The sequence below is a fragment of the Mauremys reevesii genome, linkage group 3 (assembly GCF_016161935.1).
Source record: "Mauremys reevesii isolate NIE-2019 linkage group 3, ASM1616193v1, whole genome shotgun sequence".
Taxonomy (NCBI): Eukaryota; Metazoa; Chordata; order Testudines; family Geoemydidae; genus Mauremys; species Mauremys reevesii.
The window spans coordinates 101999980-102023182 of NC_052625.1; the positions used below are offsets into that span (position 1 = coordinate 101999980).

General features: G+C 40.3%; 1 protein-coding gene across 3 annotated transcripts; it reads left to right on the forward strand.

Annotated features, from left to right (window-relative positions):
• Positions 1–426: 426 nt before the first annotated feature.
• FBXO30 (F-box protein 30) lies at positions 427–22804 on the forward strand. 3 transcript variants are annotated; one of them, XM_039532449.1, is made up of 5 exons: positions 427–674; positions 2480–2549; positions 6052–6157; positions 18115–20211; positions 22065–22804. In XM_039532449.1, exons 4-5 carry the CDS (start codon positions 18130–18132, stop codon positions 22266–22268), a joined length of 2286 nt encoding a protein of 761 aa, XP_039388383.1. In that variant the 5' UTR covers positions 427–674; positions 2480–2549; positions 6052–6157; positions 18115–18129; the 3' UTR covers positions 22269–22804. The 3 variants fall into 3 exon arrangements, with proteins under 3 accessions (XP_039388383.1, XP_039388384.1, XP_039388382.1); XM_039532450.1 differs by lacking the exon at positions 6052–6157 and having other exon boundaries at positions 2480–2545; XM_039532448.1 differs by lacking the exons at positions 2480–2549; positions 6052–6157.
• The last annotated feature ends 399 nt before the right edge of the window (positions 22805–23203 follow it).

The following is a 23203-nucleotide window of genomic DNA, read 5'->3' on the forward strand; positions in this document are numbered from 1 at the left end:
GTAAAACACCAGCCAGCCTGTCAGAGGAACTCAGCCCTCTCCCGCGGCGCGGCACCGCTCCGCAGCCTGGGGGGCTCCGGCCTCTGCAGCCGGCGTCCGGCTTCCAAAGCACGCGGGGCCCCCTGCGCTCGGCACGGCGGGCAGCAGCGCCCTCGCGGGGTGACGAACCTAAGGCCGCCCCGCCGCCGCCGCCGCCGCCGCCATCATCACCCCCCCGGGCAACCCGCACTCGCCTGCGTCTGTCCCAAGCCCCAGCCAAAGCCGGGGCGGGCACCGAGCCGCGCGTCCCCAGCGCAGCCCACAAAGGGGGCGGGGTAACATCCGGGTACTTGACGCACACGCGCTCACCTTCTCCAGGGCGACGTTCCATCCGTCCCTTTTTTTTTTCCCCTCCCCGCCTCCGGCGTGCGTCATAGCGTCACCGGCGCCCCGCCCCGCCCCCACTGCATGGAACCGGGGGGAGAAAGACGCCGCTGGCAGCGCCAGTCCCGGGGGGAGTCGGCGCGCGCACTCTCCTCCTTTCATCCCGGAACCGGATTGAATCCGGAGGGGCTCGCTCGCTCGCGCTCCCTCCCTGCGCGCGTGCCCGGCCGCTCGCGCGGCGGTTGGAGGCAGGAGCGGCCGGCAGCGGGGCCGCACGGAGCCCTGCCCGGGGCAGAGCCGCCGCGCGGACGGTGAGTGACCGGGGCCGGGAGGGGTTTTCTCCTCAGTCCGCATCTTCCCCGTCGGCGCCGCCAGGGCCAGAGGGGGGCGGGGTCTCTAGTCCGGGCCTGGGGCCGGCCCGGAACAGCCCCTCGCCGGCTGGCCGGGAAGCGGTGAAAGTTCAGCTGCCGCAGCCGCGAGAAGCTCGGCGACCCATGGGAGAGTCCGGGCCGGGGAGTGGTTCCCCTCCTCCCCGCGCTCCGGGGGGTGGGTAACCCGGGCCCTGGCTGCTTGGGTGGCTGCCCGCCGCCCTTCCCCGCTGCCCCGGAGCCGGGGCGCTCTCGCTGCACGGGGGGGGGGTTCTCCTAGCCCGGCCCGTGCAGGGGCTCCGCCGGCGGGGGAGGGGCGATCGTGTCACCCCTCCCTTGGCTACTGGGTTTTAATCCCGATCTCAGAGTGTCTGTGGTGGTAACATGCCATTTAGGGTGGCTGGCGAACCAGCTCCACCCCTTTTCCCTTTATGGGCCCTGCCTGGGTAGGTTCCTTGCGGAGCACACAATGGCTATGTGGAGGGAGACGTTCACCATATGGCCGCTTTCCCTCTCTGTTTAGTCTCCCCGTTGCTGCTATTGTTAATATTAATAAATATATGCATTACAGTGCCCCCCCCCAAAGAGTAGGGTCAGGATCCTATTTCGCTAGGTGTGATCCGAATACAAAAAGTCAGCCCCTGCCCCACAGTGCAGTCTTGCTCTTTTATTCATAGATGAGGGGAGCAAATAATTCCTAGTTGTTGCTGAAAGGTTTCTCTGACCCTGTGTGTGTGTTGTAAGTGACAGCTCCAACTGTCTAAGAGGGGACTTGGTCCCTGAGTTGCTTAATTCGTGGAAATAAAAAACCAGGAGGCAGCTTGCTCCTATATAAACATAAGGAGAGGGTATAGCTGAACACTGATGATAATACTTCATCTTGCCATGAGTACAGGGAACTGGACTAGATGACCTCTTGAGGTCCTTTCCAGTCCTACGATTCTATGATAATAAAGAATAACAAACATAAATATAGAGGGGCTGGGCAGTGACTTTGCCTAAAACTTTTAGCTGTAAAAAAAAAATCATGCAGTTTATTTTGAGATGCTGTAACACCTTGGATATTTGGTAGGGAGAAAGCAGTAGGGCTGGAGAAGTTTTTTTTCTTTGTCCCCTGAAATTCCATTCAGATTTGTCTGAGAAACTTTTCAAATCTGCATATCTCTTCTGTTGTTTGTATTATTAACACATTAAATAAGCAGCAACAGCAACATTGAGAGCCCAGGGAGCAGATAACCTCCCCCAGGAAGTGAGGAAAGAGAGAGGTGGGCTGGGCTGGGTTCCCTTCCCTTTCTCTGGGCCCAGAACATAGCCCAATCCCCCACATCACCCAGGATAAGAACCTTTTGTCACTGCCAGGTAATATAACTAATCCTGTAACTCAACCGGTGTTGCAGTTTTGAAGGTTTAGGGTTCAAACTCTGCAGATGATGTACAATAGTGGGATTGTCATATTTGCATATACTTTTGTTTTTACTTAAAAAAAAAAAGTCATAACATAACACACAACTGTTAAAAGAATATTATTTAGGTTGCAAAGTCAAACAGCTGAAAGGTTAAAAAGTGTCTAAATTTAAGCTGCCTGTGCAATTTTAATTCAGCCTTCTTGTGTGTATGCATTATGATAGTCTTTAATTACATGATCACATACTATTTTTTTTTTACAAGAGCATTCCTTTATTCAATGTATAAGAATGAATCAGGCTTGTGTGAGGCATTTTGTATGATCTTTGCCTCATTTGCTGCAGAAGTGGAAAGGTATTTAGAGAAGAAAGGAAGAGACTGCAAGAACAGAGGATGGTCTCATGTTCAAGGCAGGTGAATGCCACATGAAAGCACAGTTTTCTCACTGCCTCTGTTTCAAACTTCATATGTGATGTTACACAAGTCACATAAACCAAAATTTTGGCAGGGGGCTTCTTATGTGTTTCTTATATTATGGGTGCTCAACTTGAAACACTTGGAGCCCGATAAACAGAAGCGTTAAGTGCTCCCACTGCAAATAAAGTGGATGCTTTGCACTCTGTCAGTAATACAATGTGGTCTGGAGGTATGAGTATAGGGTTAGGAATCCTAATTCTGTCTGTCTGGCATTAGGCAAATCTCTGTCTTATTTTCCCCATCTGGGCATAATGCTCTTATCTCACAGTGGAGATAAATTCATTTGTTAGTGAGGCATTCAGTCAGATACTACTATGATGAATACCCTAGAAAAGACCATGAAGAAATTAATAATTCCTTGTTCACTGAAGGCTTTGGATGGTATGCAGGAGCCACTACTACAGGATAAAAAGAAGTGTTGAACAGCTGACTCATTCTGTGAGTGTAGTCCATCCTCTCTGCACTGAATGAGGCAATGATCCTGTTAAAAATAGTATGTGATCATGTAATCAAAGACTGTATTGTAATGCATACACACAACAGGGCAGAATTAAGGTTGCATGGGCAATCTAAATTCTTAGATTTTTCTGACCTGACTTTGAAAACTAATGTCTTTAACATTTTTTGTGTATACACTGTAATTATGAAAGTACTTATGACTGATATATAGTATGTCTGAATATTTTCGTGTTGAAATACCTCTCAGTACCACGTGTATATAAAGAATATGCAACAGACATTTATGGATAAATGGAGGGAATATAATCACATAGAAACCAATTTTTATGTTTACCAAAGGCAAAACAATTGTTCTAAGCACTACTATAAAATAAATCCTGTCAAATGTTTTTTTAAAAGCAAATATAAGGTATATTGTTGGCTAAATTTCTAATTAGTAAGCTTACTGCTTTTTAGTACAAAATCTTAGCAGAAGTAATGGTCAGTACAAAAACATTTAACAAAAGATCTTGGTTCAAGTTGTTCATCAAACAACTGGTATCTGTTGCAACAGTTTAAAAAAAACTTTATGTAGGTGCTAAAATTATCTTCAGTTTTGACAATCATACTTAAAGTTAAGGTAAATTTGAGTTGCTTAGAAGTATGTCTCTCATAGAATCAGTAGTCGTCTTCGTCATCTCCCTGCCCACCCCTGTCCGTCGCCCCCCATGTGGGTATGTTTATGTGCTGTGGAGAAGCATAACAGTTTTGAGTGACAGCTCAGTAACAAATGAGGTAGTTTTTTTAAAGTATGCTTTGTTTACCACAGCCACAGTGCATTGCAATACTCAAAACACTCTGTTTTAGCTGAGTCACTATTGTCATCTGCCCTTGAGAAGGTTTGGACAAGCATGCTCGTTTGGAGCCTGTGGATTATATATCTTAGTTTCATGTGTGCTGACTTTTGGAAAATACTTCTGTTTTTAACTGGCAAATATAGATGAGAAATGGATGATTCATTGTCCTCTAAAAATTATCTCAAAACAATCGTGAAGAGCCAATCTTTTTTTCTTTACATAGTCTTCTTCATTCTAATTCAATAACTATAAAACAGCTAGTATATTGACAGATATGATCATTGGGCAGTTACACATTCTCTTTTGTGTTGCTAAAAGGTACATTCTAGCAACTATTTGAGAGAGCTCTTCAAATTTAAGCCCTTGTTTACATGTCCTTTATAACATTCTGAAACTTACTTTGGGGGCTTAGATGTCTCATTATTACTTCTAGCTCAAAAGTGGCTTTTTAAAGGTTAATGAAAAGCCTTGAATTCTTTTTCCTCCCTGCTTTGTATTACTCAGTTACCTGGTAAAAAGGGCCTCCGATTTCTGATGCTCTAAAACTCAAATAGAGGGGAAAATAGGGGGAAAAAACACGCTAGACTCCAGCGAGTATGAATGTTTTTAATTGTATAATGAGACATGGTTTAATGATACTGAAGTTAAGTGCCTGAAAGTAGAAGGGAGGTTTATTTTCTTAACTTTTAACACATAGGATGGACTTAAGGGGACTGATCATCCTGCTGTTTGCACATATGTATGGTGTATCCTTCTCCTCTCTATTGTATGTCTTGTTTATTTAGATTGGAAGCTCTTTCAGGACAGAGACTGTCTTAGTGCACTGAAAAATGGGGGCACAGTTGGGGCCTTTAGGTGCTACAATAGTACAAAATAATGATCAGATCCCCAGATATGCATGCATATATGTAAAATTAAACAACAAAGCATTGCACCTGCATTTCAGTGCTTGATCACTAGATACAGGATTTCATCTGTTCAGTTTGCATTTAAATATGCTTGTTCATTCCAATATGGGTACCTACAAATGTTTCTGTGGTTTCTACACATACAAAGTTTCAACAAGATTTTATGATTGACTTCTATAATTAGGCAAAGGTCACAAATTTAGATGTTTTTCCAGTGAAAATGCGACAACATGCATGAATTAAAGGATTAAACGTAACACACTCTGTAGAAATAATGTATATCATATATGCAAGAGGGTGTATGTAGCTGTGGTTTTGATTATGCAGCTAAAAATGTCAACCATTGTGCATTAATGTAGATCTTTGCATTTATAAGTATAAACACAGGTGCATAATTATTCTTATGCTTGTGCAGTGTTTCATTACTTCTCTAGGTCAGACTGCTTCCTTCTGATCTTGTTTCTTAACCTCTGATTTAGCTTGACAGAACTTTTCTGAGAGAGGGTACAGTCTTAAAGAATACGTTTTTCCCCCTTCGTTTTTACCATCCCTGTGCTCCATATCCCCTAGCAGCTACAAGCAGTGCGTGGCTACATGCATATACAGAGCAAAGATAGGGCACTTGAAGGCTCTTTAATGCTGCAGATAAATGCTTAACAAAGTCCAATGTCTGGAAATTGAAACTACACAAATTCAAATTGGAAATTCAATGCAAATTTTTAAGAGTAATTAACCACTAGAACATATACCCATGGGCTGTGGTAAATTCTTCATAACTTGGAATCTTTTATTCATGATTGGAAATCTTACTAAAAGATATGTTCTTATTCAAGATGCCAGTTTTTGAATTAGATGTAGGAATCGCTATGTGAAATCAGTGGTGGTTGTTATGCAGGAGGGCAGACTAGATAAACTCAATGATTGCTTCTGGCCTTAAAATCTATGAAGTAGCAATCTCGCGTGACTGATAACTGGCATCAGACAAGTGTTTAAAAACTTACCGTCTTTGGTGCTAAGGCTGTTTGCCCTATTCTTTATTAAGATTAATAATAAAACTAATTGAATTTTATTTGTCCTTTGTGGAATATAGAATTTTGCAAAATGTTAGTCATACAAACATACCTGCAGTCTGAGATAGGCAAGCACACAACTCTTTTTAGAGGATTGTACAAGTAGGGAGTAGTCCTTACAGTAAAAAATGTAGCCTTTTATCTTTTTTGATTTCATCTTTTGCAGAGCCTGCAACAATCAAGCAGTTGTACTGAGTTCAAGTTCAGAAGTACTTTACACATGAAGCCAAACTGGCTCTCTAGCTGACTTCCCTCTGGCACCACCTCAGCAGGTAGAGTGCTTTTGTGCCTGAGCCATGCACTAAGTATAGCTGCTCCAGGTGTAGTTGTCATGTAGTAGTCCATTGCCCAAGATTAATCAAAGTTTTGGACTGTTAATTGGGGAATGGGGCAAGACACCAAGAAAGCAGAGCAGACCTGTCACAAAAACACAAAACGGAAATCCTGGTAATTCTTTTTAAAATGACAATATGTTAAATAATTTATTTAAAGCTGTTGGAGAGAAGGCTGAGTTCCACCTGAGAGAGGCTTGCATTCTGAAGTAAGACTGGTGTCTTGCAGACTAAGACACCAACTGCAGGGGGTCCAATCTAGAAGCGGTAGAATGATCTTGGGGTTTTTTTCTTTAAATTATTCTATTTCTGGACTATAGTCAGAAGGCTTTCTGAAGGAAGTATGTCTTAATAAATACTCTGAAGAATGGGGAGATAGTTTTAGGACAAGAAAACAGAGGCATAAGGGGCCTCTAGACAGGCTTATAACTCCTAGAGCTAGTAAAATATATAAAACTTTCTCTCTAATATTAAAATCTAAAAAGGAATAATAAGTGCTGAGGATTTTTATTTCTTCCGCTCAGTATCACTGCTGGACTTCTTAGAAGCAGCTATAATTTTGCGTCAGACATGATTTTAGGTCATTTGCCTTTCGAAGCATTATAGTATTTGTTTTGCTCATTCATCAGAAATAGTTTGTTGATGCATAGAGCTGTAAGATGCTAACTGAATCTCTCTTAGTGTTTTTTTTCCCCATAAGATATCAGGAAACAGTGTTGTGAATGTTGTTTTTCTGCTTTCTATCTTATAGTGGTTCTAAATAGTCATGCTTTATGACAGTAAAGTTAGTAGTATGTTACTTGTGTGTTTTCAGAGCTCTCTCTACTGAATTTAGTGATTAAAGTAAGTTTACTGCTTTTTATTCATGTTAGCCATGGAGAGCCAGCACTTTAAGAAAGGGAGTGGAATTTTGTTCCTTCTTGGGCATCAAAAGCCTTGTTTACTAAGTTCTAGTTCAGGGGTAGGCAACCTATGGTACACGTGCCGAAGGCGGCACGCAAGCTGATTTTCAGTGGCACTCACACTGCCCGGGTCCTGGCCACCGGTCCGGGGGGGCTCTGCATTTTAATTTAATTTTAAATGAAGCTTCTTAAACATTTTAAAAACCTTATTTACTTGACATACAACAATAGTTTAGTTATATATTCTAGACTTATAGAAAGAAACCTTCTAAAAATGTTAAAATGTATGACTGACATACAAAACCTTAAATTAAAGTGAATAAATGACTTGGCACACCACTTCTGAAAGGTTGCTGACCCCTGTTCTAGTTGTATTCACCTGTGCAAATGGATTGAGGGCAGTTGCTTTGCACAGTTATTGCTGAAGATGTAAGTGGCCTGTAGAGCCTTATGATGATGATGAGAAGAAAGGAACCCAGCATGTCTTCTAAATGCTATGGGGAAAACCTCTTGTAGACTGAATACATATGATTAGACGTAATTATGAGAGAAACATACAAGTCCATGAAGCTGCCTTTACAGTATTTTTTTCTGAAAACTGATTATGGGATTATAAATCCGTATAAAATACAAAATCCTGTTCATTGTATATGCTTTGACAATTTGTCTATGATCTTTTTTTTATGCTGTTCAGACAAATCATGCCTTCTCAGTTCCTTTTTTCTGAACAAAACCTCTTTGTTCAAGTACACTTCTACCTCGATATAACGCTGTCCTCAGGAGCCTCCAACTTACTTTGATCTGCCGGAGTGCGCAGCCCTCCCCCTCCCCCCCCCCGAGTGCTGCTTTACCGCGTTATATCCGAATTCATGTTATATCAGGTGGCGTTATAACGGGATAGAGGTGTATCTCCTAAAACTCACTTGACTCTTGCTACAGGAAGTGTTAATTTGCCCTTAAAAAATAAATAAAAAAAATTCTGGAATCAAGATGTGCACGTATCTCGGCTGAGTAGCTGCTTAATCTTGAAACTATAAGCCTTACCCTTGCTAATTCATCGTCCTTACTGTTGTAGTTTTATAAATTTAAAATTAGATTATAAACTCATCAGGGAAGTGCTATATTGTGTATTTATCTGAAGTGCCTAATACTATTGGGTGCTTTATCTATAATAACCAAATTTTTTATCCAAGAAACAATTAAAAATTGCATAATAATTGCTGTACATCATAAAATAAAGTTCCAGTCAAAGGGCTTATGCGTGTGTATTAAATACATACTGAGATCAGTGTCTAAATGTACCTTATGATTATATATACAGCATTATATATGGCCATCTACTTGTTTTAGATAATTATTTCGTATGAATGATTACCAAATAACACTAGATATGACTGGAACTTGATTAATAACTCATTTTTAATAAAATAGTATGCATTTACAACAAAAATAAAGATTTTATTTATTTACAATAAAGAAACTAATACTGGGTTAAATTCCCCTCACAGTCTGCACTTGCTTCCAGCAGTGCAGAAGTGGGGAGTGAAGTTTGAGCAGGAAGTTGAGGCTGCACCCTCTGTTTTGTGGTGGCAGAGACTGCATTGGCTTTGAAGCGATCATGGCCAGGGGATGGCTGTATTCAGCTTATCTGAGCACCTTTGTTCCTCTAAAGCCCTCAGTGGGCATTAAAGCTACCCTCCTTTAGTCAAAACCCATAGGAATGACAGGTTGTGGTATATCACCTGCCTTCTTTTAGGGTAAAACTTCCTTTAGCAGAAGAGTTCTAGTTGAAGCAAGGATATAGAACTTGCATGTTCTTCTACCAGTTCAATGAATCTGCCCCATTATTTGAAACTTAATAAAATGGAAAAAAACAGTGCTACAAATAATATGCATACTTGAAATGTTAGTGTAATTGCCCTGCTACAGTAGAGGATGAGTTCTTATCTCACTTTTTTCTAACTTGTAAATTATTTTAAAATTTTGAAGGTGGCGAGGGTGGGCTGGGGAAGATTATATAAGAACTTTAAAAATTTACCCAATGCTTACTAACCTGAGAACTAAATTTACTAGTTAAAATGCGAGATTTCTATCCAAGCATGCATCATGTGGTTTAAAAGAGTAAAATAGGTCTATCTGTGTTCTGTATCTAACTGTAACCATTGTTGATCCATTTTCTGTAATGCACTTGAAACTTGCATTTCATTGGGAGGGTGGATTGATTCACCGCCTTTCCCTTTGTGGGTTCTTTCTCCCATGATGAATCCTGATGAATATTTTCCTGAGTTATCTTCAGTTTTTCTTTCTCCTGCTTCCATGTACTTATATTTTTATCTACATTGTGTTCTTTATCTTCTCCAGTATTTTTTCTCCTTTCTTCTCCAGAATCTTTCATCCAATTGTTTTCTAACACATATCATAAATCTTCCCCCATCTGTCTCTCCTGCCCACCTACACTCAACACACAAATCCACCCTCTCAAATATAGGGTGTGAAATTTTTACCAGACACAATAGAGGACTAAATATACTGGTGAAAAACCAGTATGAAAGATGGTAGGGTCAGTAGGGTGGCAGTGTCCAGGAGCCATTCCAGATGAGATGCCAAATCTTTCCACATCCTCCCCAAACTACCAGGATTCTCTTCTGGATGCGCTTTCTGGATTCTGCCTTTTGTATTAACTGTCTGGCTGCTAAAAGGAAATGTCTGTCTTCATTTGAGTCCTCTTCTTCAGTGACTAGCTGCATTTCCTATTTCTGTTCCTTGTTTTTTCCGAAACAAAAGTTAGAATGTAACTATCAATTTCAAAGGATTCTGAATAGACTGGTCATTTTTCATTCTGCTGCAGCTTAGAAGATGCTGAGGCAGGGCCAGCTCCAGGCACCAGCATTCCAAGCAGGTGCTTGGGGCGGCAGTCTGCAAGGGGCGGCAGTCTGTGTGTTTTTGCCCCTAAGCAGCGCGCTGAATTGCCACCGTGGATGGCGGAGGCAGTCTGTGTACCGTTAGGGCGGCATGCGCGTTTCCGTGGCGGCAGCAATTTGGCAGCAGCTTCTATGTTCAGCTGTCCGTGGCGGCGCAACTTCTGTCTTCGGACTGAAGACAGAAGCTGCTGCCAAATTGCCGCCGCCGCGGAAACACGTGTGCCGCCCTAACGTCGCATGGACTTCCCCACCGTCTGCGGCGGCAATTCGGTGCGCTGCTTGGGGCGGCGAAAACAGTAGAGCTGGCCCTGTGCTGAGGAGCAGTAGAGGCACAAAGATCGGTTAGTCTGCCTTCAGGCAGATGCTATATAACATCAGTTTATACTTGATTCACGTTGGAAAGGTTCCCTTAAAAATCTTAAGGGCTAGAAACTTTTTTTTAAAAGTGAAAGCAAATAGGAAAGTGGCCTTTTTAGCATCATGACTATGCAAGTTGTGACAAAATGAGACAGGACAGACAGCTACCAGAGAGAGGTGGGAAAGAGGTTACTTCAGGTCAACTTAAGGACACCTCAGTTCAATTAAGGGCTCCCTGTGACCTTTAAAAACCCCTTTTCTGGTGTGGGTGTGTGAGAGAGAGGGAGAGATGAGAGACAAGCTGCAGCAGGGAGAAAAATCTTCCTGGTTGGAAGACTGCTTTCTTGCTTATAAGGGAAACAAGCCAGCTAACAGACTCTTTGGGGAAGGACTGGCACCCCAGAGCAGCATAACAAGGCACCATCCCAGAGAGGGGACAGGGAGAGGTATTTCCTTTTTATGTTATGAACTTGTTTCTCTTTGTTTGGCTGGCCTTGGGCCTACCCTGAGGCCCACCTTGTAAATATTCAATAATAAAACCTGAGTGAGGAATAAAAAATCTCCAAAGTGGGACTGATTTGCTCCGGGCCCCCAATTGCCAGAGGGGGAAACGTTGAGCCCAGTGAGGTGAAGAAGGTGCCTTGCTACAAGGTCTAAAAGATACCTCAACTTAATCTTGTAAAATTTTGCTTCTCAAACACATGAAACAAAAAAGGCAAGCATTTATATCTGAGGAGAGTGTGGGAGCAAGCAACTATTCACTCTTGAGTTTGATATTGTGTCAGTACAGCAGCTTATTTATAGAATAGAAGAGGCAGAGAGAGAAGGTTCCCTTCACTGCATCCGGAATATTGTATGCCCACAATTTGAAGCCATTATTAAACTCTGTCTTAATATTTGTATTAGCACAACAGCTATCATCATGAGGTTGTTCATAACAGCTGGAATTTTAATCCTTTTCATTATGGCAGGTTTTCAAAGCATGTTCTGGCTGATCTGGTCAGCTGACTATAGTGTATGTACAATAACATCAAGTGACCCTTCAAATTCTGAGAGCGGTGGTCACCTCACTGGAACTGGATGTATTTTTAGGTTTCTCTGCTAGTAACAGTCAAGCGTAAATACTTCAGCATCTCAGATGAACTGAACCTAGTTGCTGACATTACATAATCAGAAAAGTACAGCTGTTCGTTCTTTGTATAGTCACTAATTTGACATAAAGTATGGTAAGAAACTAGTATCATGTAAGGTAACATAAGTCAATTCTTTTTCAGGGCATGTTCTATCTGCAAATAATGTTTATATTTTCCCTTGTCATTTCTCATGTTATTGCAACACAACTACTTGATCTGTTTACTCTTCGAGTTTTATATTACTGTTTTTAAAGAACAACTTTCACACAGTGTTAAACGTTTAGGTATCTTCAAACCTAAATTCTTTTTTACCAAAGTTTTTCTTCTCTTCAAGTTAACACATACATTAGTGTTTCGAGGTTCTTGCTCCCTGTTTTCAGTGACATAATAATCACTCATTTTTTATTTAAAAGATTGTAGCCTGAAATTTGAGTAATAAAGATTTCTTTACTTCCTGGATCACACAGAAGCTTAGATGTGGGGGATATTGTAACTAATGAAAATGGCAAAATAAAAATTAGGAACTTCAGTAGGTGTGTTAGCTTGAAAAATTAAATGTAGTAATGGCAACTAACTCATCATTCATATGTTTGATTATTCCTAAAACAAATGAATACTACTTAAACTTAAATTTCCCAATTGGAAAATGTACAAATTTTGATGTAGACTAAAACATTTTGTGTTATGGGTAAGGCTCAGATTTTGTCTCGGATATTTTTAGTAAAAATCATGGACAGGTCATGGGCAATAAACAAAAATTCACAGAAGCTCGTGACTTGTCTGTGATTTTTACTAAAAATATCTCTGACAAAATGGGGAGGGAGGAAGGTCCAGTACCCATAGTGGCTGGGCTACTGTGTGGGGACTTTCTGCCTACCGCCACAGCTGGGCAGCTGCGGTGAGCCCAGCCACATGTGGTGAGTGAGAGCTCTGGGGGACCCCCAGGGAAAGAGCTTCGGGGTCCCCCTGCTGCCCAGTGGCTAGGAGCTGCTTCGGGCCTCCACAAGCAGCAGCTGAGAGCTGTGGGGCTTCTTGCTGACAGCAGTTCAGCCCCGAGGCAGAAAATGTCACGGAGGTCTCTGGAAATCACAGATTCCATGACCTCCAAGACATAATCGTAGCCCTAGTTATGGGCAATTAATTTTTGGGTTACACTGACAGTGTTTTAAAGTATCAGTGAGTTCATGGTTGGTTTAAACTAGTGAAAGTCCACTGTAGATGTTCAATGTTGATTAGCAGGGATTAAAATAACAAATTCATGAAAAGAACATCCAAAAAGATTTGCTGTTTGGTAATAAGATATGAATAAAACACTCTGCTGACAAAATTACACTTCTTCAACTGGTGTTCTGAAGTCCTAACTGTGCAGCCTGCAGAATGTTGGTAAATTTGAAGTACTAATTGCCTACTGAAAATGTAAATCCATGTCTAAAGGTTGTTTTTTTAAAAAACATTGTTATTAAGAAGCAGATATTCATTCAGTGCAAACACAAAAACCTAGTTAATACTGGGCTAAATAAGTTGAGTCTGCCTAGTATAAATGATTAAATTTTAGTGTCAGATCTGGCATTAATATAGTGTCCATTAAGTTTATTTGAAAAGTCTCCACCATGTCCTCCCTCCCTCCCGCCCAAATAAATTTGTTAGTCTCTGATGTGCTACAAGGACTCCTTGTCTGGGAGAGGGAGAAACAACACTTTAAAATGTTGTCTGCATGTGTGTGATCAATACTTGACTCAGTACTAGTGAATGCCAGCTAGTGGCTGCGAGAGGAGGCTGGAAACTTAACAAAAGATGAATTACTAATCACAGAGCTCAAATTTCACACAATCTGACTTTAAAGACCAATATAGCTTGCTAGGGTGCATTAGTGCTATAGTAGCGTGCTCTTGTGTAAACTTGTATAGTCTATTTAAAGGTAGTGTTTCATGATGGCTACATTTACTTCTTTATTTGTTTCACATTTTTGCATTCACAGAGCCAAGCAATAGTGTTCTTAGGGCAGGTCTTCACTACCTATTGGATCAGGTAGTGATCGATTTATCACGTCTAGTGTAGACGCGATAAATTGATCCCCGATTGCTCTGCCGTCAACTGTGGAACTCCACCACTGCCGAGAGGCAGAAGCAGAGTTGACGGGAGAGTGGAGGTAGTCAACCCTGTGCCGTGAGGACACGAGGTAAGTCAGTCTAAGATATGTCGACGTCAGCTATGCTATTCTTGTAGATGAAGTTGCATATCTTAGATCGATTCTCTTCCCCCCCTCGCCCCCCCATGTAGACGAGGGCTTAGTGACCAAGTGGAACTCTCGGAGCCCACTGCCAAATTTGGTTAGCAGGCACTTCTCGATGATGTGCATCATTGTTTGATCTGGGCTGCAGCTGAGTTAGTGAAGTCACTGGTCACTTTTAATGATGTTTGTAGTTCTCTTGAAAAATAACTATGGGAAATTGAATAAACCAAGCCTTGTTGCTACATGTCTATTTCTCCCCTGCCCCCACACACACTCCCCTAAAAAATCTCAGGAGGGTATTTGAGCATATGGAGGGGGAAAGGATGACATGAAGGGGCAGGAGATACACAAAGGGTCATGGTTGGGAGGCACCCAGAGTATGTGTGCCCAGTTCTTGGCATTTTAAAGATGCTACATTTTTATTACATGTATCTCTTTAGGGAATATATGTTAATGTACACCAGTGTTAATTGGCTGCCATAGTTTGCATGTTTAGTAGAACAAAAAATTTGGTAAACTGACAGTCTGAAAAATTATGTTGGTTTGGGTTTGTTAAAACATTTTGATGTTGACCTTTTTTTAAAAATGTTTTATTATAACTAACTTAAATGTTAGACATTTAGAACCAAAACCAAGAATGCTTCACAGTTTTTTGAAACTTTCCAAAAGCTTTTCAGACCAAGAAACTTGGGATAACTGACCCTTTCCTGAAAATAGGTTTGGTTTTGACAAATCAGCATTTTCAAACAAAAATGTTTCAAAATATTCCTGACCAGCTCTAATATTTATGAAAGACAAGTTTTGAACATCAAGTTTGGGTGACTAGATTTTAGGGAACAGTTACTAAAAATCATAGAATCGTAGGACTGGAAGGGACCTCGAGTGGTCCTCCAGTCCAGTCCCCTGCACTCATGACAGGGCTAAGAATTCTCTAGACCATCCCTGACAGGTGTTTGTCTGACCTGCTCTTAAAAATTTCCAGTGCTGGAGATTCCACAACCTCTCCAGGCAATTTATTCCAGTGTTTAACCACCCTAACAGTTAAAACGTTTTTCCTAATGTCCAGCCTAGACCACTCTTACTGCAATTTAAGCCCATTGCTTCTTGTCCTATCCTCAGTAACGAGAACAGTTTTTCCTCCCTCCTCCCTGTAACAACCTTTTTATGTACTTGAAAACTGTTATCACTTCTCCTCTCAGCCTTCTCTTCTCCAGACTAAGGCTTTGTCTACACTACCAATTGAACGACAAAACTTTTGTCGTTCACAGGTGCTTAAAAAAGCCTCCCCCGAAAGACAAAAGTTTTGCCACGGCAAGTGGCAGGGTAAACGGCTCATTGAAGGCAGGAGTGCTCTCCTGTCCACAATGCGAACATGCAAACCCTGCTTGTAGGGGATGGAAGTATTTTGTTGTCAAAAGTGCCAGCAAACAGTGGTTACACTGCCTGACTTTTAGTGACACGGCTGTAGTGTAGACAATGCCTAAACAAACTCAATTTGTATTTGAGGACTGTTGGCAATTTGCTCCTACAACACAAAGTCTCATCAGTTAGCCTTTCAACCATACATTAAATGACTAGGTCACTTTGTGATGGGGAATTTTGTAGTAATTTTGTAACTTCAATAAACTTGCAATAAAGGTTGCAAATTGCCTGTGTGTGTGCAGGATGGGGCGGTCCTATCAGAGAAACTAATTCTAATATGGTGAAAGGAATGCTTCCTTTGAGTAACCTGCTCGATGTTCCTTTTCAACTAATAGAATCCGAAGGGGAAGGAAATATTTTTCCATAGCGGTAAAGAGGTCATTTTTAAACTATTTCTATTCAGATTAGAAATTTGTGCATGAGTCTCAACTTAAAAGGAACTCCTGGCAGAATAGCTAATGGAAAATTCTGTTAGGGACCTTTCTTCCCCCACCCTCCTTTTAATTATTTACAGTCAATACGTTTTAAAACTTCAATGAAGAATTGCTTTAGACACTATTGACTTAATCTGTAGGATGTATGCAAGAAGCCTTTGACAAATTGTGTAACTTTAGTGATTGGTAAACTGATAATAGCTCATCTTAATTAATTAACCTCTTAGAATTGGTATGGCAACTTCCACCTTTTCATGTTCTCTGTATGTATATATATCTTCTTACTATATGTTCCATTCTATGCATCTGATGAAGTGGGCTGTAGCCCACGAAAGCTTATGCTCAAATAAATTTGTTAGTCTCTAAGGTGCCACAAGTACTCCTGTTCTTTTTGCGGATACAGACTAACATGGCTGCTACTCTGAAACCTGTATTTACAACATAGGATGAAAAGCTAATTTGTTACCTATAAATAAAAAGGAACTCTTCATAGTGGGGAAAAATAAACCAGCTGTGTTGTGCCTATCAAGTGCAGCACATATGCTTCTTTGTTAGTAGAGTTCAGAAAAGTGGGTGGCCAAAACATTTGAATTATTCAAATTTAGGGGGCTGATACTTCACATTTTGAAATTCAAGCCAACTTTAAGTATCAGAGGAGCATAGATTTAAAATCCCATGAATAACTTTCTGTGACAAATAATACCTTAAGTTATTAAAAGTAAAAAAATAAAAACTGGTTAGTTTGTTGGTTGGTTACTGACATTTGTCAGTTTAGACAATGAAAAAAATTCTAGTCCCTTTCATTTCTATTTATATTCAGTTAATTTCATTTCAAAGTTTTTCTGCAATAGCATACTGCTGCATTGCTTGAGTTGAAAACATTGCAGGGTATATTTGTTTGCCATTGGAAATCAAACATGGAAACATTTCTGTTGTATTAACTTTAAGTTTTATATTCAGTTTATTTTTAGAAAACATATTTATTTTGGTGGGCAGAGGGATGTAAATTTGTTCTGTGTTCCTTTAAATCTCTACAAAAAATTAATGATTTAAGAATATTTTCTGTACTTCATCGGTTTAGTCTTTCAGTAAAACATGTCATGAGAATCATGGAGTGATGCAGTATGATGATTGTGATATTGTGAGATTGCTAAATGTGCTAAAGCAAGGGGTTAAAGCATAAATGAGCAACCTGTACATTTATTTTTTTCCAAGATTAATAGAGTTTAACCACAAGGGTTTGGGGTAAACATGGACTGAATGTAAATAGCAGTAAGAAAATGTTGTTGTGCAATTGTCTCCTTTACCCTGCCCTCTAATTTTTAGTGTATTCCTCCCCGTATCTTAAAAATGTGTGAGGGAGGGGAAGATAAACTGACTTTGAAACATAGTAATGCAATGTACTTTCAAATACAAATGTTTGCAGTGGTGAAACATGGAATGCCGGGTTTACTCTGCCGTCCAAATCAGAACAAGGAATCCAACTTTCTAGTGCCAACGTGCTTTTCAGTTGTGCCTACTTCACAATAAAACTGATCACATGACTCCAATTATGTGGAGTTCCTTTATTGCTCCCCCATCTTCTCACTAGCATTAGCATCACCAAATAGGGAGAAGTAAAAGCCATTTTAGGACACTTGGAAATGTGCCTTTTTGTTTTTACTGATCTGGGGGGAGGGGGTTAGTAAATGAGAAAGGATAGTAAAACTGCTGCACACTAGAGCTTTGAGCAAACACTTTTCATAAAGATGTGAAACTATTTTAAAAATTTAAGAAGTGTCCATGATCTTGTTTGAGGTCACTTTAAAACAGTGTAACTTGATTTCTTCCTTGAGTGGCCATTATATATTCCCACTCATAGGATGCACTAGCAGTGCAGCTCTGCTGGTGGCCATTGGAGTGCCCCCCTACTGTCTTCCCCTCGCTGTTCCTCAAAGTTTTATGGGTAAGATAGTAAAAGGCACCACGACACTCCAACTACCTTATTACCTTCCAACTGTGGCAGCAGATGGACTAGGAACTTCTCCAGACTTATCCATGTTCTTTAAACACTCAGTGACTTGGTTAGATTTCTTAGTTAGGATTAATATTAGAAATTTTAGTTCATTTGTTTTCTTTATAAATGTATTTATTACTTCCTGCACCTTGCTTCAGGCTTACTGATCCTATGGTTGATTCAGAGGGGAAGAGACCAGGATTTAAGAGGTTTGCCTCTTGTCCTGCTGTGTTCTCCATCTTGAAAAACTCTAGGTTACAGTTGAGTAACCATCATTTCTCTGTGTTACTCAAGCTCTCTTTTTTTGGGGGCAGGGTGGTGGTGGTAAAGTGTCACTTATTACTGTACTTATGGTTTGTGATCAGTTAGTGTAGTGTTCATTTATAACTCTGTATGCATTATAGACCAAGGATAAGTAGTTATTTGTTTTATTAGTAAACTTTAACAAATACTGAGTTAAAAATTAAGATTGTTTTATCTCCTTTCTCTCCCTTCCCAGAGCTGGACTTGAATCATGGAGGAACATCAGCAGCATTTACACTGTGTCAATTGTGTCAGTCGGCGTTGCATGACCAGACCAGAGACTGGAATTTCCTGTGACTTGATTGGCTGCCCGCTGGTTTGTGGAGCAGTCTTTCATTCATGCAAAGCTGAAGAGCATCGTATTTTGTGTCCATTTGAAAGAGTGCCTTGTTTGAATAGTGGCTTTGGATGTCCCTTTAATGTAGCCCGAAACAAAATCGCTGAACATCTAGAAATTTGTCCCGCAAGTGTGGTTTGCTGCACTATGGAATGGAATAGATGGCCAGTCAGTTATGCAGACCGGAAATCTTATGAAAATCTAAGTAAAGATGTTGATGAAGTAGAGCAGTTAGACATGGCTTTAGCCCTTCAAGACCAGCGCATGCTATTAGAATCCCTCAAAGTAGCAACTATGATGTCAAAAGCAGCTGATCAGATATCAGAACCTAGAGAGCAGACTTCTGTTAAGTCAAGTGCTCCTGACACAATGCTTTCAAATGGGTTGATACCTGCAGATGGAGATTCCTACAGTGCACTTTATCAAGCTACTGTAGAAACTACTAAGAGTTTAGCTGCTGCATTAGATATACTGAACACTGCTACAAGAGACATAAGCATGTTAAGTTCAAGACTATGTATTTTGCCATATGAGATGAATGAAGATTTTCAGATCAAAGAACAAACTACTAATGGATGTATTCAAAGTAAATTGTCAGACCATGAATATCCAGATGAAGATAACATGGGAGCAGTTGGTGGAATTGACTTCGATGTCCTGAGCCAAAATTCACAATCGGAACAAAATGGTTCAAGTGATTTTTGTTATGATATAGTGCAAAAACATGACTTGAATGTGAATCTTGGTAATGCTTCTGCTCTGTGTAATGGTTTTCATGCAGAAAATATAGGTACAGAGGCATTGGACCAGAATGAAGATCTAGATGTGTGTGATTCAAAACCATCTAATGTAGCAAATGGTGAATGTATTGCATCTCCTGATGATGGAGCATTGAAGTCTTGCAGCTCCTTTCCTGTAGCAGCACAACAACTTAGAGAAGTGATAATGCCTCACAGTTTATTTAATGGCGCTGTTACCCATATACAACTGCCACATGTCTCCAGTGGAGAGGAAGTGTTAGAGAGGCAATTGGAACAAGAAAGATTGAGAAATGTAGATGTGTTTTCTCTAATTCATCATCGATCATACAATTTTCTTGTTAACCACTGTTGGTCTACACCAAAGGAAGACAAAGCTGTTGATACATCAGATTTGGAGATAACAGAAGACCCTATGGGTCTTCAGGGGATAGATCTAATCACAGCAGCTTTGCTGTTCTGTCTAGGAGACTCTCCGGGTGGTAGGGGGATATCAGATAGTCGCATTGTTGATGGATATCGCATTGATTTTGGGACTCAAACATTTTCCCTTCCATCTGCGATATTGGCCACGAATACAATGGTAGGGGAAATAGCTTCAGCTTCAGCATGTGATCATGCCAACCCACAGCTCTCAAATCCAAGTCCTTTTCAGACACTTGGTCTGGACTTGGTATTGGAATGTGTGGCTAGATACCAAACAAAACAGCGTTCAATGTTTACATTTGTTTGTGGACAATTGTTTAGGCGAAATGAATTTTCTTCACATTTTAAGAATGTGCATGGTGACATTCATGCTGGCCTCAATGGCTGGATGGAGCAGAGGTGTCCCTTGGCATACTATGGGTGTACATACTCTCAGCGTAGGTTTTGTCCTTCAACACAAGGGGCAAAGATTATTCATGATCGCCATCTGCGGTCATTCGGAGTTCAGCCTTGTATATCTACAGTATTAGTAGAACCAGCCAAAAGCTGCCTCATTGGTCCATGTAGTGATCATCTGAGTAGTCTTCCGTTTGAGGTTCTACAACATATTGCTGGTTTTCTAGATGGTTTTAGTTTGTGTCAGCTTTCAAGAGTGTCACGATTAATGAGAGATGTATGTGGAAGCTTGCTTCAAGCACGTGGAATGGTCATACTGCTTTGGGAAAAGAGAAAGTACCCAGATGGAAGTTCTTCATGGCAAATAAAAGAAAAGGTAAGATAATTTTGTGTTTTGGAGATAGGAAGGAAGGTATGGGAAATATCTGCTCTTGTTCTGAGGATGACTATTTTCCCTATCCCCACCCCACCCACACCCACACACCCCTGGTTAATTGACATCATGGTGTCTGTTGAAAAAGACCATCTTCTGTGGAACCCAATGCTATTCTGAGAGCCAATTTGAAAAAAAAAAAAAGTGCTACAGTAAGTAGTTTGGTTGTCACCTTTTCCAAGTAATGGAAAAAATAACCCCAACTATACATATGATATGATGGGGGCTAATTTAGCTACAAGAAGTCAGGAAAAAGATCTTGGAGTCATCGTGGATAGTTCTCTGAAGATGTCCACGCAGTGTGCAGAGGCGGTCAAAAAAGCAAACAGGATGTTAGGAATCATTAAAAAGGGGATAGAGAATAAGACTGAGAATATATTATTGCCCTTATATAAATCGTTGGTATGCCCACATCTCGAATACTGCGTACAGATGTGGTCTCCTCATCTCAAAAAAGATATACTGGCACTAGAAAAGGTTCAGAAAAGGGCAACTAAAATGATTAGGGGTTTGGAACAGGTCCCATGTGAGGAGAGATTAAAGAGGCTAGGACTCTTCAGCTTGGAAAAGAGGAGACTAAGGGGATATGATAGAGATCTAAAATCATGAGTGATGTGGAGAAAGTGGATAAGGAAAAGTTATTTACTTATTCCCATAATACAAGAACTAGGGGTCACCAAATGAAATTAATAGGCAGCAGGTTTAAAACAAATACAAGGAAGTTCTTCACGCAGCACACAGTCAACTTGTGGAACTCCTTACCTGAGGAGGTTGTGAAGGCTAGGACTATAACAGTGTTTAAAAGAGAAATGGATAAATTCATGGTGGTTAAGTCCATTAATGGCTATTAGCCAGGATGGGTAAGGAATGGTGTCCCTAGCCTCTGTTTGTCGGAGGATGGAGATGGATGGCAGGCGAGCGATCACTTGATCATTGCCTGTTAGGTCCACTCCCTCTGGGGCACCTGGCATTGGCCACTGTCGGTAGACAGGATACTGGGCTAGATGGACCTTTGGTCTGACCCGGTACGGCCGTTCTTATGTTCCTAGCACATTCAACGTATCCCCAACAGTTTGGGGAACGGGATTTGAGGTAATTCCTGTCCATTGTTTTCTATCATGGTAATATGTAAAGTAATAGTTCTGTAATACTAGGAAAAATTTATCTAGAAACCATAGTATAGTTATGCTTCCATAACTTTATTTAATACTATACTTATATAATCTGAAAGCAGGAGTTTTGTCTAATTTTAAATAGTATAAAGATAAGAAACGAAAGCATAGAATTCTAAGTTCTATTCAGGTGTTTATATCATGTCTCTTGCCATGGTATTGAGTGTCTTCATCAAGTAAATAATTTTGAAAAATCAGGCACTAAGTTACACATTACATGAAGAAGAGTTGAGTACCTGCATCTCCTTTCTCTTCAGTTGGACTTGCAGATACTTAGCACGACAAATAACCAGAACCTTACTTTTCAAACTAGAACCACACTGACTTAAAACCACACAATGTTTTTGCCTGACGTAAGTTCCTGATCAAATGTGCTCAGTTTAAAAGTAAAATGATTCTATTCCCCACCTCAGCTCCTACCCCAAACTTCCATCCTGTAAACTCAGCCTAGAATCTGAAAGTCAAGCTGGATATTACTGACTGGAACTTAGCTGGTTGTATTGATTTAGCTGTAACTAGTGGTGGACCCGAATTAGTTACAAAATGAAGTGTTCAGGGTAGGACTAGTTTGATTTTCTGTTTACAAAGAACCAGTTTGATGCTAAGCACGTACTTGTTTTCCAGGTGTGGCGGTTCAGTACAGCTTTTTGTACTGTAAATGAGTGGAAGTTTGCGGACATCGTAAGCATGGCTGACCACTTGAAGAAATGTAATTATAATGCTGTAGAGAGAAGGGAGGAGGCTGTCCCGCTGCCATGTATGTGTGTAACACGAGAACTCACTAAAGAAGGACGTTCACTCCGCTCTGTCTTGAAACCTGTACTTTAAATGCGATGTCACTCCACTTGCACATACACTCAAGCACCTGATATAACCTCTATGTAATATTATGTGACACTTTATTAATGTACTAAAGATAATTTCTAGTTAAATCTACTCTGTCACTATGTATATAATGTTTGGAAGTGACATTTATTTTTTATAATACTGTTTAGTTGAAAGTATTGAAAGTTGCCTTAATGTTTGAAAAATTTGGAACTTGCTGGACAGGGTAGTTTTATCTAACTTATATAATTTTAAAAAAAAATCTCTAATGTATGGGTTTGTTTTTTTTTGATTCACTGGTGCCCATATTTTTGCTGAATTAATAAAATTTCAGAAATGAACTTCTATAGGTATGCACATTCAAATAGGATACTTTGAGTTGTAGTGAGACAGGATCCCAACCAAACACATTTTGTGTGTTTTGGTCTTGTTACAAATTACTAAACATTCAAAAGCTGAACACTATTCAAAACTTTGAAGTAGATGTCTCAGACAAACCCTTGACTTTTTAAGCACGTGTGCGAATTTCTTAGTTTAATCAGTGTTCTAGTGCTCATCCTAGTTAATATACATGTGATCCTAGGATATGCATTTTAAAAATATGTAGCAATGAGCTAAGTGAACTCTGATTTATGGCAGATTAATTTTAGCACAACTTTCTTTTGAAGAGTCAGCAGTGGTTACTTTTCTTGCGAACTAACAGTTATTTCACTTTTGGGAGCAAACCTCTTGAAGTTAAAACCATGAAATATTTATTAGCTGTTAAATTGGCATTTGAGTTTATAATTTTCTTTTTAATCCCATTCACCAATCCTATAGTTGATTAAAGGAGAAAATGCTTGAACAAAATCTTCTTATTTCTTGTCATAAATTGGAATATGGGATGTACAACTGTGGATTTAAAATGCAGCTAATGAAAGGGCTTAAATTGTTTTATG

Coding starts and splice junctions, on each gene's coding strand:
- FBXO30 (XM_039532449.1), top strand. CDS start 18,130: ATGGAGGAACATCAGCAGCATTTACACTGTGTCAATTGTGTCAGTCGG. Junction 20,212..22,064: donor CATGGCAAATAAAAGAAAAG/GTAAGATAATTT, acceptor CTTGTTTTCCAG/GTGTGGCGGTTCAGTACAGC.